Consider the following 12,999-nt stretch of genomic DNA (forward strand, 5'->3'; position numbering starts at 1 on the left):
CACTAGTCACAGACCTCCAGTCTGAGAAGCAATCATCCACTACCACTCTCTGTCTTCTCCCACGCAGCCAATTTCGAATCCAGTTTACAACCTCTCCATGGATACCAAGTGTCTGAACCTTCTGAACTAACCTCCCATGTGGGACCTTGTCATTGGCTTTACTAAAGTCCATGTAGACAACATCCACAGCCTTTCCTTCATCTACTTTCTTGGTAACCTCCTCGAAAAACTCTACAAGGTTCGTTAAACACGACCTACCACGCACAAAGCCATGCTGACTATCCTTAATCTGCCCTTGGCTGTCCAAATAATTATATATCCGATCTCTCAGAACACCTTCCAATAATTTACCTACTACTGACGTCAGGCTCACTGGCCTGTAATTACCTGGTTTACTTTTGGAGCCTTTTTTAAACAACGGAACAACATGAGCTACCCTCCAATCCTCCGGCACCTCACCCGTGGCTAAGGACATTTTAAATAAATAAATAACGTGTTGAAAAATTTTTTATGACATGTCCCCTCATGTGTAACTCATGAGCTGGGACACGTGCATTAATTTCAATAAAATATTTTGAGAAAATTAAAATCATCCATGAAACCTCATCCCGCCCGTGGATGAGGTTCCATGAAAAATGCGAAGGCCGCCTGGGATCTTCGCCTGCCCACCAACCTTAAGGTTCGACAGGCAGCTCCGTTAATTATTTTAATTGTTAGGTAAATGGCCTTAATAGACCATTAATGGACTTAATAGCCTAGTAGGCCATGCGCCCACCGAACTGAAAATCTAAATGACGCGCAGTGACGTTGGGACACGCGCCCGACGTCACTCCGCGCCAGGTTACGCCTCAGCGAGCGGGCCTTGCCCCCACTTGCCGAGCCGAAGATTCTCCCCTTGGAAGAGACAGCTCTGCAGAGATGTCCTGTGGCCAAAACTTGTAACTGCATGCAAGCCAGCAAGTTATTAAAATAATAGCAGCTATGACGTTACTGAAGTTAATGCAAAGTCTACGTCACCTGAAAGCAGGTATTGCAATAATGAAAAAGTGCCATAAATACAATTGATATAGGATGCATTTTAAAATAGAATCTCATATCCCCTGTTTCTCTGCCTGTGGCATTGCATATTTTAAGTCAGGTTTGATTATTGTCTTAACAATGTTTAGTATAATCGGTATTTCTCTCTCTATCACTTCTCTTCCCTTACCTCTTTTTTCTTCTCATCATCTTCAGTTCCTTTTGTTTTTTCTTTTGGGCGGGCAGTGTGTTATGGAAAGGAACTACTAACTGAGGAAGAACTTATAAATTTGAAGGTTGTGGGGAAAATGCAACCTTCTTTAGGTCCCTTCTGAGTACGCCTCACCCATTTGTTCCATTACTGTCCTAAATCCTTTCATCCTTTCCTTTCACTATCCCTTCCTATAATCACCTCACTCCAAATGCTACCCCACTTTGAACTAGCTCCTCAACAGCTGTAGTTTGCCCTTTTGTCCACTTACCCTTAATCTGCCATCAATTACCCCTCCCCCACAACTACATTTCCCTCTTCCAATCCATTCGTCCTCAAAGGTTTTACTTGCTTTCAAAGTTCAACCAGCATTTTGTAACATCGTTAGAATGAGAAAACACACTGCTTGTCTGTGCTTCATAGCTATTACGAATTAGAACTTGTCTCGTGTGTAGGCCATTAGTATTGACATTTTCTGTCAACAAAAGTCAAACAAGTTAACTTCAAAAACAAAAATACCTGGAAAAACTCAGCAGGTCAGACCTGCTGAGTTTTTACAGGTATTTTTGTTTTTGTTCTAGATTTCCAGCATCCACAGTATTTTGCTTTTATCTTAGAAGTTAACTTCAAAATTCAATTGTAATTTATTTTCTCATCCTGGTTTTCAAATCCCTCTATGGCCTCACCCCTCCTCGTTTCCTAGGTTCTCTAGCCCTAGGAGACAATTCAATGTAAAGTTTAATCATCATTGATTTTTTTTTTTAAACAATTCTAGTTAAACCCTTTACGGAAATGTCATTTATGGAGAATAAAATAGCAGAGAAGAAAACTAAAAACAAAAGCATTTGAAAATTGTTAGAACCCAGTGACTAGACTGAGCAAAATAGTGAGTTTACATAGGCATTTTTCATTATGATTGTAGACACAGGAATTTATCATGGAAAATATATAAAAATAAGAAAAGTGAGTGTTACTTTAAAGTAACAGTACTGCTGTTCAATTATCCTCCAGTCTATAGCCTACTTCACCTTCACTTGGGTCTTGATTCTGGCATCTGTGGCATTTCACACCAGTTAGTGTATTTCATACAAGATGCACAATTATATTGTACTTACATGGTGGTGCAAAATCTTTTTTTCCAGGCTGGGCTGGTGAGATATCAGAAGCGCTGCCATTCTGATGAGTAGCTGAAGAATGCTCTGGAAGCTGACTCGGTCTTGATCGGGTTGATGCAACTATGAGAATGGAAACATAATTAATTGCAGTTCGGGAATTTTTCTCAATGCAATAAATAAACCACATAATTAGTATAAAATAACTGCAAATCTTTCCAAGCTCAATCTGAAGCAACCCAAAGTAAGTTTGAATTACTTTGCACAAGATTTCTTCTGTAGTAAACCTTTAAAATAATAGAAAAAAGGCTTGCATTATGTAGCACCTTTCATGACTACTGGACACCAAAAGCACTTCGAAATTGTAGTCACTGTAGTATGCAGATAATTTTTCAAAAGTTGAATTCTAAAATTAGGGTCAAACTAGTTAAAACCTGGAAATATCAGCATACTCCACTTCCTTGTTTGGCATAAGGGGAGCTTGATCTTCTCTCTCTTCACTGGCAGTATCAACATTGGAATAATGTTCAGTCTGATATAGCTGTGGGAGGATTTTTGGGAAGGAGGTTTTGAGGATGCAGATAAAGATGATTATTAAATCCTTATATGCATCAATCTGAATGTAAGTTTGCACAAATCCAGCTCAATTTACTGTCAAATTATTCAACATATACATATAAAAAAAAACTTGGTTTCATTTAATTTGATTGAGGGTTTCTATTGCAAATTTCACCGTGTTGTCTTCATTCAAGTTTCAAAAAGCTTTGGACTATGTTATAGAAGGGAATATTTTACAACATTATAAACTTAGGTTTTCTGAATTTCAGGATTTAAAAATGTGGATTTGGATATTAAAAAAATAAGCTGGAAGTATTTGGTTCAAAACAGCATATTCCTATATCAGAAATACTGGTTTAATCAGTAATTTCAGATGGATTAAAGTACATAACACTTCTAACAGCATTCACAAAGCAGAATGATAAAGGAGTTGCACTTCAGCATTTTCTGCATCCTCAATGCCTCCTTCCCAAGGAACCGCCTATATTGCTCCAATGTTGATACTGCCAACGAAGAAGGATCAGGTTCTTGTTCTGCCAAACAAGGAAGTGTAGTATGCTAATATTTCCAGGATTTAACTAGTTTAACCCTAATTTTGGAGTTAATATTTTGAGGGATTTAATCCCAAAATCAAAAGCTTCAAATATAATGCAATAGGTGTGTAATGCAGCCAGCTAACAAGAAGAAAGTTTTACTGAAAAATACATCGAGTTTGATACAATAACATAATTCCTTGAAGAAATTTAACAGAGCTAAATGGCAAATATCAACTTAATTAAACAAGTATTTATACGACTCTGGTCAAAGTCACTAACCATATATTATTGCAACTGTGGCTGGTTACCTCTATTTGATTTCTCCAAATAGTCTGACACAGATTAGCTGCACATCTTCACTAAGGTTCAATCCTTTTCAGTCACAACAGAGACAACACCTCCTGTCTCTACACCATCATGTGCCAACTATTCTAAGCCTTCATTATTTGCACCCTATCTATACACTGGTTCTCAGCATTATCCATAGGTTTATGGATAGTTTCCACATACATATTGACAACATCTAGCTCCAACCTTCTACCATCATTCATGATTTCATGACCACCTACACTGTCAGATTGCTGGTCTGACACATGGATGAGAAAGAAACTTCACAAGCTTAACAGTAATGAGATCCAAGTAATTTCTTTGAGCTTCTACCATTAAAAACTCAATGCCTCAAATCCCATCCTCCATGGAGATCCTCATTCAATGGAAATCTCAGTACCTCATGTCCTGAGCTGAGCTGCAAATCCATTTCCTATTTCATTACCAAGGCTACTTGCTTCTATCTACTTATCCTGATTTGCAAATCACCCCACCTCGACAACTTCCTGCAGCCAGTGTCTTCTGGTCACTCCCACTCAGTAGCAAAGCCTTCAGCTCTCTTGGCCTAACTCTCTCCCGAATCCTCTCCGGTCTTGCTACTTCACTTTCCACCTTGAAAAGCCTTCCTATTTTCAAAAAAACCATCCCTTTGGTTACTTTTCTATTGCTTGACATGTTTTATTTCCTCTGTAAAGAACCACTGAAAGAATGTTCACTATGTTAAAGACGCTATACTCAAACTACAGAGATATGAATTTTCATTTATCTGATGTGGGTAGCATGCCTTTTACAAATTCTAAACTGACACACTATGTGCCATATTTTAGTGGCATTATGAATTTGGAAAACTCATTAGCATTAGATTCAAAGCAGTAAGAAAGTTAATAAAACACAATATGTAATGGAATACATATTAATTTAGGCACTGAAGAAAAACAGCTTTTAGATACTCCAAGGGACATGTTACAAAATATTTTATAAAGTTGAAAAGTAACCATGAAACAAGTTTGAAGACTAAAATGTTTTGGAGTTTAATACGAAAATTCCAATACTTGTAACTGTAAAATATCAAATATAAAACAGAATCCTATATTATGTACTAGTGCATCTAATTTTTAAATACTTCGATCTTTCCAATCTTTACTGAATTTTCATCTAGTTACATCAAAACAAAAATTTAATTCCATGGTACAAAAGAATAACCTTTTTTTTTAAATTCCAAAAAGTTCAAAAAATACAGTAATTATATACAAAAAAAACTTTACACACTACATTTGAGACATTTTATTTCTAGAATCATTTATAAAAATTAGTAACTGTATAATGTGCAAAATTAAAATCAAAACATTTAAATAAAACATTTAATCTTTGCGCTAATTAAAACCTAAATAATGAAAACTTTTAATATTAACTTAAATAAACTTTTACAGATGACCAGATGAAAGACAGAATTATTACTCATGCTAAAACCAATAGCCCAGATCGCTTCCTTTGCTGCCTGTTATGATATCAATACTTGATAGTTAAATTAAAAAAAGAACATTGACAGAATAAAAAGGATGCTGAATTAGCTTTTAAAAGTCATCCTGATATTGATATAAATCATCTTTAACATAAATTGTCAAGTCCAGCCACGCCTAAAAATGATGTGCCAACCTGGTGAAGCTACAATAGAGGACCACATGCATGCTAAAGACGGGAACCAATATGCTATAGATGGAGCTAAACGATCCAACAACTAACAGGTTAGATCAGAGCTCTGCAGTCCTGCCACATCTAGTTATGAATGGTTGTGGACTAACAAAAGGAGGCAGTGGCTCCACAAAAATAAGTCATCCTCAACGATGGCAGAGCCCAGCAAGTCAGTGCAAACGATAAGGCCAAAACATTTACAATCACCTTCAGCCTGAAGTGCCAAGTGGTGATCCATCTTGGCCTCCTCTTAAGGTCCCCAGCATAATGGGTGCCAGTCTTCAGCCATAGGGACATCAAGAAAAAGCTGAAGGCACTGAAAACAGCAAATGCTAAGGGCTCTGACACCATCACTCCAGAACTAGCCACGCCCTAGCTAAGCTGCTCCAGTACAACACTGGCAATTACCCAACGTGGAAACTTGCTCTGGTATACCCTGTCCACAAAAAGCAGAATAAGTCCAATCCAGCCAATAACGGTCCCCATCAGTCAAGTGATGGAAGGTGTCATTAAGAGTGCTCAGCAACAACATGCTCAGTTTGGGCTCCACCAGGGCCACTCAGCTCCTGAACTCATTACAGCCTTGGTCCAAAACGGACAAAAGTGCTGAATTCCAGAAGTGATGCTCTTGACATCAAGGCAGCATTTGACCAAGTGTGACATCGAGGAACCCTAGCAAAATTAAGTCAATGGGAATTGAGGGAAAACTCTTCACTTATTAAGAGTCATACCTAGCACAAAGTCACTCCCAGCTCTCCAGGTTCACCTCTCCTTGTCACCACCAGGTCGAAACTCCGACAAGCATTCCACTCCATCAGAGTTTTCCCGGAAATGAATATCATCAGTAAGGCACAGCTTGACAAAGCCCCGTCTCCCTCAGGTTACAACAGTCCTGATAATCCAGAATTCCAGAGATTCCTGTGTCTGACCCCTTTAAACATTCCGGCTCTGGTAAAATTGTTCTCCTCCACAATAAGCTTTACTGCTGCTTCCCATCATTACTTACAGAACAGCCAAGACCTGTTCCTAGGAGAGTTCCAATTCTTTTTCTGCTGGTCTCTCACTAGCAGCTGTCCTTTGTTCTGAGGTACTGTGAAAGGTGCTAAAACTAGCACCCTACACCTCAAGGGCACCCTACACCTCAATGGGTTTCTATCTGAGTTTCTCTCTCCGTGGCAACATGAAGTCACATGGGCATTTTCGAGACCTTAATCAGGAATTCACCATCCCCATTTTTCCCAAAGGTTTCTGTTTCACTTTAAGTTAAGGGAACATTTTGAAACAATCATTGTGTAAAGTTCAGCGTTTGTGACAGTATCATAATACTATTTATATATTACTAAAACATGGCAAATGCACCATTATTCCAGTTTAAAATTACCTCGGTTATCTTTGGCAGGAGTTTCATTCTTAGCAGCCACAGTTCGGCGATTCTTTAAAAGAAAGCACAAGCAGTGTCACAATTTTAGAAGCTAAAGACAAAAGAATGCAGCTTAGGCCACCAAGCCTGCTGTTTCTAACAAGTCACGTTTGTGGTGATAGTCTCTTCAATGACAGGAATTATGGTAATGAAATATTATACAAGAGACACAGATGGTGAGGAAGGCAGAAAAATGGTCAGACATGGTTCTTGAAATTTCAAAAGAGAGTATTGGAAGCCCACATTAGCATGCATCAAGGAATGGTTATGGAACTTCTTGTACAGGGCGAGGTTGACAAATACAGGACAGAGGAGGACTTGAGAAGGCGAGGCATTTAGGTGCTAAGGAGGAGGATTACTGTGAAAAGGCTAAAAGGGATAAAAGGAATGAGTTTTGGGAGAAGGAGCCAAGGACTTTCACAGAATCAGACATGTTACAGTACAAGAGGTCATTCGGCCCACCATGTCTACACCTGCTCTCCGAATGAGCAATTCATCGTGCCATTCTCCTGTCTTCTCCCCTGCACATTCTTCCTTTTCAGCTAACAGTCTTATTCCCTTTTGAATGCTTCGATTGAACCTGCTGCTATCACACTCTTAGGCAATGCATTCCAGACTTTGATCACTTTTTGAAGAACAATGAAAGAGAGAATGGAGGGATAGCAGAGGGAGAGATGCTCAAAAAAGGAGAAGTGACAGAGGGAAAAGGACAAGTTGTTGTTGAATCTGGATGGGAGTGGAACTACAGCTTTTTTATTTTTGGGGTAGAGAGTTATGATGACCGGAAATGCACTGCCTGAAAAGGTGGAGGAAACAAATTCAATAACTTTCAAAAAGGAATTGGGTTAATACTTGGAGGGGGAGATTATGAAGGACTATGGGGAAAGGATGGAGGGAATGGGCTGGATAACTTTCAAAAAGTTAGCATAGTCACAATGGGCTGAAAAGCCTGCTCCTGTGCTATATCTATGATTCTAATAGGGAATTACTTTTGTTATTCACATGAACACAATTGGTGAGTCTCCAACTGCTGTATAAACAAATCCATCCATTTGGGCTTCACTGGTGCTAGTAGGGACTCGCCCGATGCCATAAGTGCTCCTGGTAGTAAGTCTATGAGTAATTTCCCACAATGTCTAGAAAACTATAGAAGAGATCTGGCACAAATTAATATTGTAATTTGATATGAAACACTGCAGATACCTCTCAGTTGTGAGTAAACTGAATGTACAAGAGCATTTCAACACAATGTTGATGCACTGCACTTTTAACAACAACAAACAGAAGGGAGACGTACTGAACTAGATTTAAAACAAAAAAGTATTCAACTGCACTCCAGTGAGTGAGAAAAAAGAACTTCAATCAGCAATTACACACTAAGGAAGGAGAAAGTCAAAGAAGCCTCTCCTCAACGTCAAAATGGACATCACATTTCTCTCCACCAATAACCTATGTTTACTCCTGAGGTACACAGAAGGTGAAGAAGGTAAACTACAAATAGATAAATACTGTTAAGGAATTGACTGACCTTTACTATCTTGTTAGTTTTGATGGAGGGTGTTGGAGGCGGCGGTGTTTCAGGGCTTGGCTCAATTTCCTCATCAGGTGCAAGGTCTGGGTTTAGTGCAAAAACGCTTTCAAGGTCAATCTATTAATTCGGAAAAATGTACATGTTAGAGACACAATAAATCTTGAGTTATACAGTTTTTTTTAGCATTTAAAAATTAATTATATAATGTTCTCTCCCAGTGGCTCCAGCGGTCAAAAAATACAGTAGCTCGATTATGCAAACTTGGATAGTTTAATGTTCAATTCTTTGTTTGTGCTGAGTTAGCTGATCTCAGCTGCAATGGTGGTAGCAAGGGGAAAAAAGTCAGTCAGCTTGCTGTCCAGGAAGCTCAACCAGAATGTGTGCAGGTCGGGGTTGGGCTAGGTTGCAATTCCCACCAATGGCTGCATAGTCTACTGACACTCAATAGCTAGGCTTACATATAGAACATGAATAATAAACTAAGGCTGACTACTGCTCATGGAGTTGTACGTCTGCTGAACCCCCAAAAGGAGAAAATTGATAAGAAAACCAAGTAGTTAAAAAAAAAAAATTACATTATTTTTACTCTTCATACAGCAGAAATTGTTGGTAAGATCAATATTTTAGGAATTTTGGACTCTGCACAGCCACACTGCAACCAGATTCAAAAAGATGCAAACTTTTATAGATAGTTTGTTGATGTACAAAGCAAATGTAGACAAAAATCAAATTAGCATGGGAACCAGATAAACAAATTTGTTGTTTTCTAAGTCACTTCAGAGAGAATATAGTCTAAGTACGCCAGACAGAATGAGATACTAAGATCCCCTTTATGACAATGCAAATGTTTCCCTGTGACTTTTTCTTGGTATTTGCCCATAAATTTTAGGTTTAGCAAGTTATGAAATAGAATTAACTATGGTGGGATTTGAACTCAACCTGCAGGCTGGTAGCCTGGATCATAACCAATATACAAAGTGGTTAAGAGGCGCTTTGATGAGTGTTATCTCCTCTTGTGCCATCAGTGCTCCTCATACCCACCCACTCAACCCTAATCCCACCAAACTGCTGACACCCAATTTCCTTTTCAGCACTATGTTGGCTGATCCTGTTAACTCCTCAGGTACTGCTTCCTCTCTCTCTCTCTCAAATCCACAGTCATCACTCCCTAATCAAAAAATCCACCCTTGACCTCTGTCCTTGCAAACTATCATCTCATCTCCAAAGTCCTCGGGTGCCTTGCTGACTGCCAAATCCGTGTCCATCTTTCCTGAATGTTCAAAGCTCTCCAATCAGTTTTCCACTCCTGCCATAGCACTCAAATGGCCCTTATTGAAGGTGTAAAATATACTAACCCTGGTAAACAATCCTTCACCTTACTCTACCTGTCCACAGCTCACACTCACCCCATTCACATGACTAACAACACTAATAAGTTTCCATTATAGCAATGATATCATGCTGCCATGTGTCTTCTGTCTTTCAGCTGCTTCTGTCTTTCAGAGTCACCTCGCTAATTCTCCATCTCTCCTGTTCCCTGCTCTCTGATTTTGCCCTCAGGTTCCCATCCCCCTGCCAGTCTAGTTTTAACACACCCCACCACCCCCCCCCTCAACAGTACTGCTAGGAGTGTACTATAGACCCTCAAATAGTGGAAGGGAGTTAGAAGAGCAAATATGTAGACACATTTCTGAGTGCAAAAACAACCAGGCAGTAATCGTTGTGGACTCCAACTACCCTAATATCAATTGGGATATGATCAGTGAAGGGCACAGAGGGTGCAAAATTATTGAACTGCATTCAAGAGAACTTCAAGAGAGGGAATGCTCTGGGGACCCAGGTTCGAATCCCACCGAGGCAGATGGTGGAATTTGAATTCAATAAAAGTCTGGAATTAAAAGTCTAATGATGACCATGAAACCAATGTAGATTGTTGTAAAAACCCATCTGGTTCACTAATGTCCTTTAGGGACAGAAGTCTGCTGTCCTGGTCTGGCCTACATGTGACTCCAGACCCACAGCAATGTGGTTGGCTCTTAACTGCCCTCTGAACAAGGGCAATTAGGGATGGGCAATAAATGCTGGCCTAGCCAGCGATGCCCACATCCCATGAATGAATAAAAGTTCTAAATGGGTGGGGGGGAAAAGACACATTTTACAAAGCTGAGAGATGAGCTGGCGAGAGTGGACTGGATGCAGCTATTGGAAGGAAAAACTGTGTCAAGTCAGTGGGAGGCATTCAAAGGCAAGATTCTACAGGCACAGTGTAGACATGTCCCCACAAAGAAAAAGGGTGGTCCTGCGAAATCTAGAGCTCTCTGGTTATCCAGGAGCATACAGGCCAAGATAAAGCAGAAAAAGAAAGCTTATGACAGTCACAAAAGACTCAATACTGTAGAAAGCCTACAGGAATATAGGAGGTACAGGGGTGAAGTAAAAATGGAAATTAGGAAAGCAAAGAGAGGATACGAAAAAATATTTTCAGGTAAAATCAAAGAAAATCCTAAGATGTTTTACCAGTACATTAAGAGCAAGAGAATAACTAAAGACAAGGTAGGGCCTATCAGGGATGTCTATGGTAACTTGTGGGTTGATGCAGAAGATGTGGACAGAATTCTTGATGAGTACTTTGTCTCTGTCTTCACTAAGGAGAGGGATGATGCAAATGTTCTAGTTAAAGAGGTGTGTGAAATATTAGATACAATAAGCATAGTGAAAGAGGAGGTACTGGAGGGACTGTCATCCTTGAAAGGATAAGTCACTAGGGCCAGATGGGTTGTATCCCAGGCTTTGAAGGAAGCCAGGGAGAAAATAGCGATTGCTCTGAGGATCATTTTCCAATCCTTACCAAATACAGACGAGGTCCCAGAGGATTGAAGGTCCATTGTATCATTATTTAAAAAGGGTGCATGGGATAGGCCAGAAAATTATAGGCCATTCAGTCTGACTTTGGTCGGTAGACAAATTATTGGAAACAATTCTGAGAGACAGGATAAACTGTCGCTTAGAAAGGCATGGATTGGTCAGGGATAGTCAACATGGTTTTGTTAGGGGAAGATTAATAGAATTTTTTGAGGGAGTAACAAGGGGAATTGATGAGGGTAGTGCAGTGGATGTTGTCTACGTGGATTTCAGCAAGGCATTTGATAAGGTCCCACATGGCAGACTGGTCAGGAAAGTGAGATCTCATGGGATAACAAGGGAAGATGGCAAGTTGGATCCAAAATTGGCTCAGTGACAGGAAACAAAGGGTAATGGTCGCTGGATGTTTCTGCGAATGGAAAAAGGTTTCCAGTGCTGTTCCACAGGCCTCAGTGTTGGGGTCCTTGCTGTTTGTGGTATATATTAAAGATTTAGACTTAAATGTGGGAACATGATTGGGACATTTGCAGATGACACAAAAATTGGCCGTGTAGTTGATAGTGAAGAGGGTAGCTGTCGACTCCAAAATGATATCAATTGGTTGAGTGGGCAGGGAAGTGACAAATGGAATTCAATCTGGAAAAGTGTGAGGTAATGCATTTGGGGAGGACAAATGAAGCTCGGGAATACTCAATAAACCAGAAGTCATTGAGAGGGGTTGAGGAAGTGAGACATTTTGGAGTGCATGTCCACAGATCCTTGAAGGTGGCAGGACAGGTGGACAAGGTGGTCAAGAAAGTTTTCCTTTATTGGGTGAGGTATTGAATACAAAAGCAGGGACGTAATGATGGAACTGTATGAAACACTGGTTAGGCCACAGCTGGAATTTGTGTACAGTTCTGGTCACCACATTACAGGAGGGACATGAAATTGCTCTGGAGAGTGCATAGAAGATTTACAAGAATGTTGCCAGGGCTTGAAAATTGTAGCTATGAGGAGAGATTGGATAGTCTAGGGGTGTTTTCCTCAGAACAGAGGAGGTTAAAGGGTGACCTAATTGAAGTGAACAAAATTATGAGGATCCTAGATAGTGTAGACAGAAAGACCTGTTTCCTCTAGCTGAGGGATCAATTACCAGGGGGCATAGATTTAAGGTGATTGGTAGAAGGATTAGAGGGGACATAAGGAAAAACTTTTTCACCCAGAGAGTGGTGTGGGCATCGAATTCACTGCCTAAGTTGGTGGCCGAGGCTGAAATGCTCAACTCATTTAAAAAGGCACCTGGATCTGCATCTGAAGTGCCTTAACCTGCGAGGCTACAGACCAAGTGCTGGAAAGTGAGATTAAAATGAGCGGCTAGTTTCTTTCTCTTTTTGGCTGGCACAGACACGATGGGCTGAATGGCTTCTTTCTGCACTGTAACTTTTCTGTGGTTCCATTCTTATCTAACCAATCATAGCTACAGAATCACCTGCACTGGCTTTGCTTTCCATACCCAGAGTCTTCCCTCTGGAGTCCCACAAGAATTTATCCTTGCCCCCAACTTCTATTTCTCAACTATATCTTTCCCCCCAACATCATCATCCAAAATCAAAACAGGTTTTGCTAGTACCTTAGTGACAGCCAACTTTATCTCACCACCCTCTCTCATCCCCTCTACTATCAGAATGGGCTGCAATTTCCTCTAATCAAACATTAGGAAGGCAGAAACTAATATCTCCAAATGCCCATCA

General features: G+C 40.0%; 1 protein-coding gene across 4 annotated transcripts in view; it reads right to left on the bottom strand.

Annotated features, from left to right (window-relative positions):
• Positions 1-12,999, bottom strand: part of LOC144684808 (kinesin-like protein KIF2A) — a 158,333-nt gene that overhangs the window by 114,405 nt on the left and 30,929 nt on the right. For all 4 annotated transcript variants that reach the window (XR_013577571.1, XM_078549081.1, XM_078549070.1 and 1 more), the window contains exons 3-5: positions 8,402-8,521; positions 6,835-6,886; positions 2,344-2,463 (exon numbers count right to left, since the gene is read on the bottom strand). Coding sequence is in view for 3 of the 4 variants with exons in the window: in XM_078549081.1 (XP_078405207.1) it covers positions 2,344-2,463; positions 6,835-6,886; positions 8,402-8,521 (292 nt within the window). In the remaining variant the exon portion in view is untranslated. The remainder of the gene's footprint in view (positions 1-2,343; positions 2,464-6,834; positions 6,887-8,401; positions 8,522-12,999) is intronic.

The sequence above is a fragment of the Cetorhinus maximus genome, chromosome 1 (genome assembly GCF_964194155.1).
Source record: "Cetorhinus maximus chromosome 1, sCetMax3.hap1.1, whole genome shotgun sequence".
NCBI lineage: Eukaryota > Metazoa > Chordata > Chondrichthyes > Lamniformes > Cetorhinidae > Cetorhinus > Cetorhinus maximus.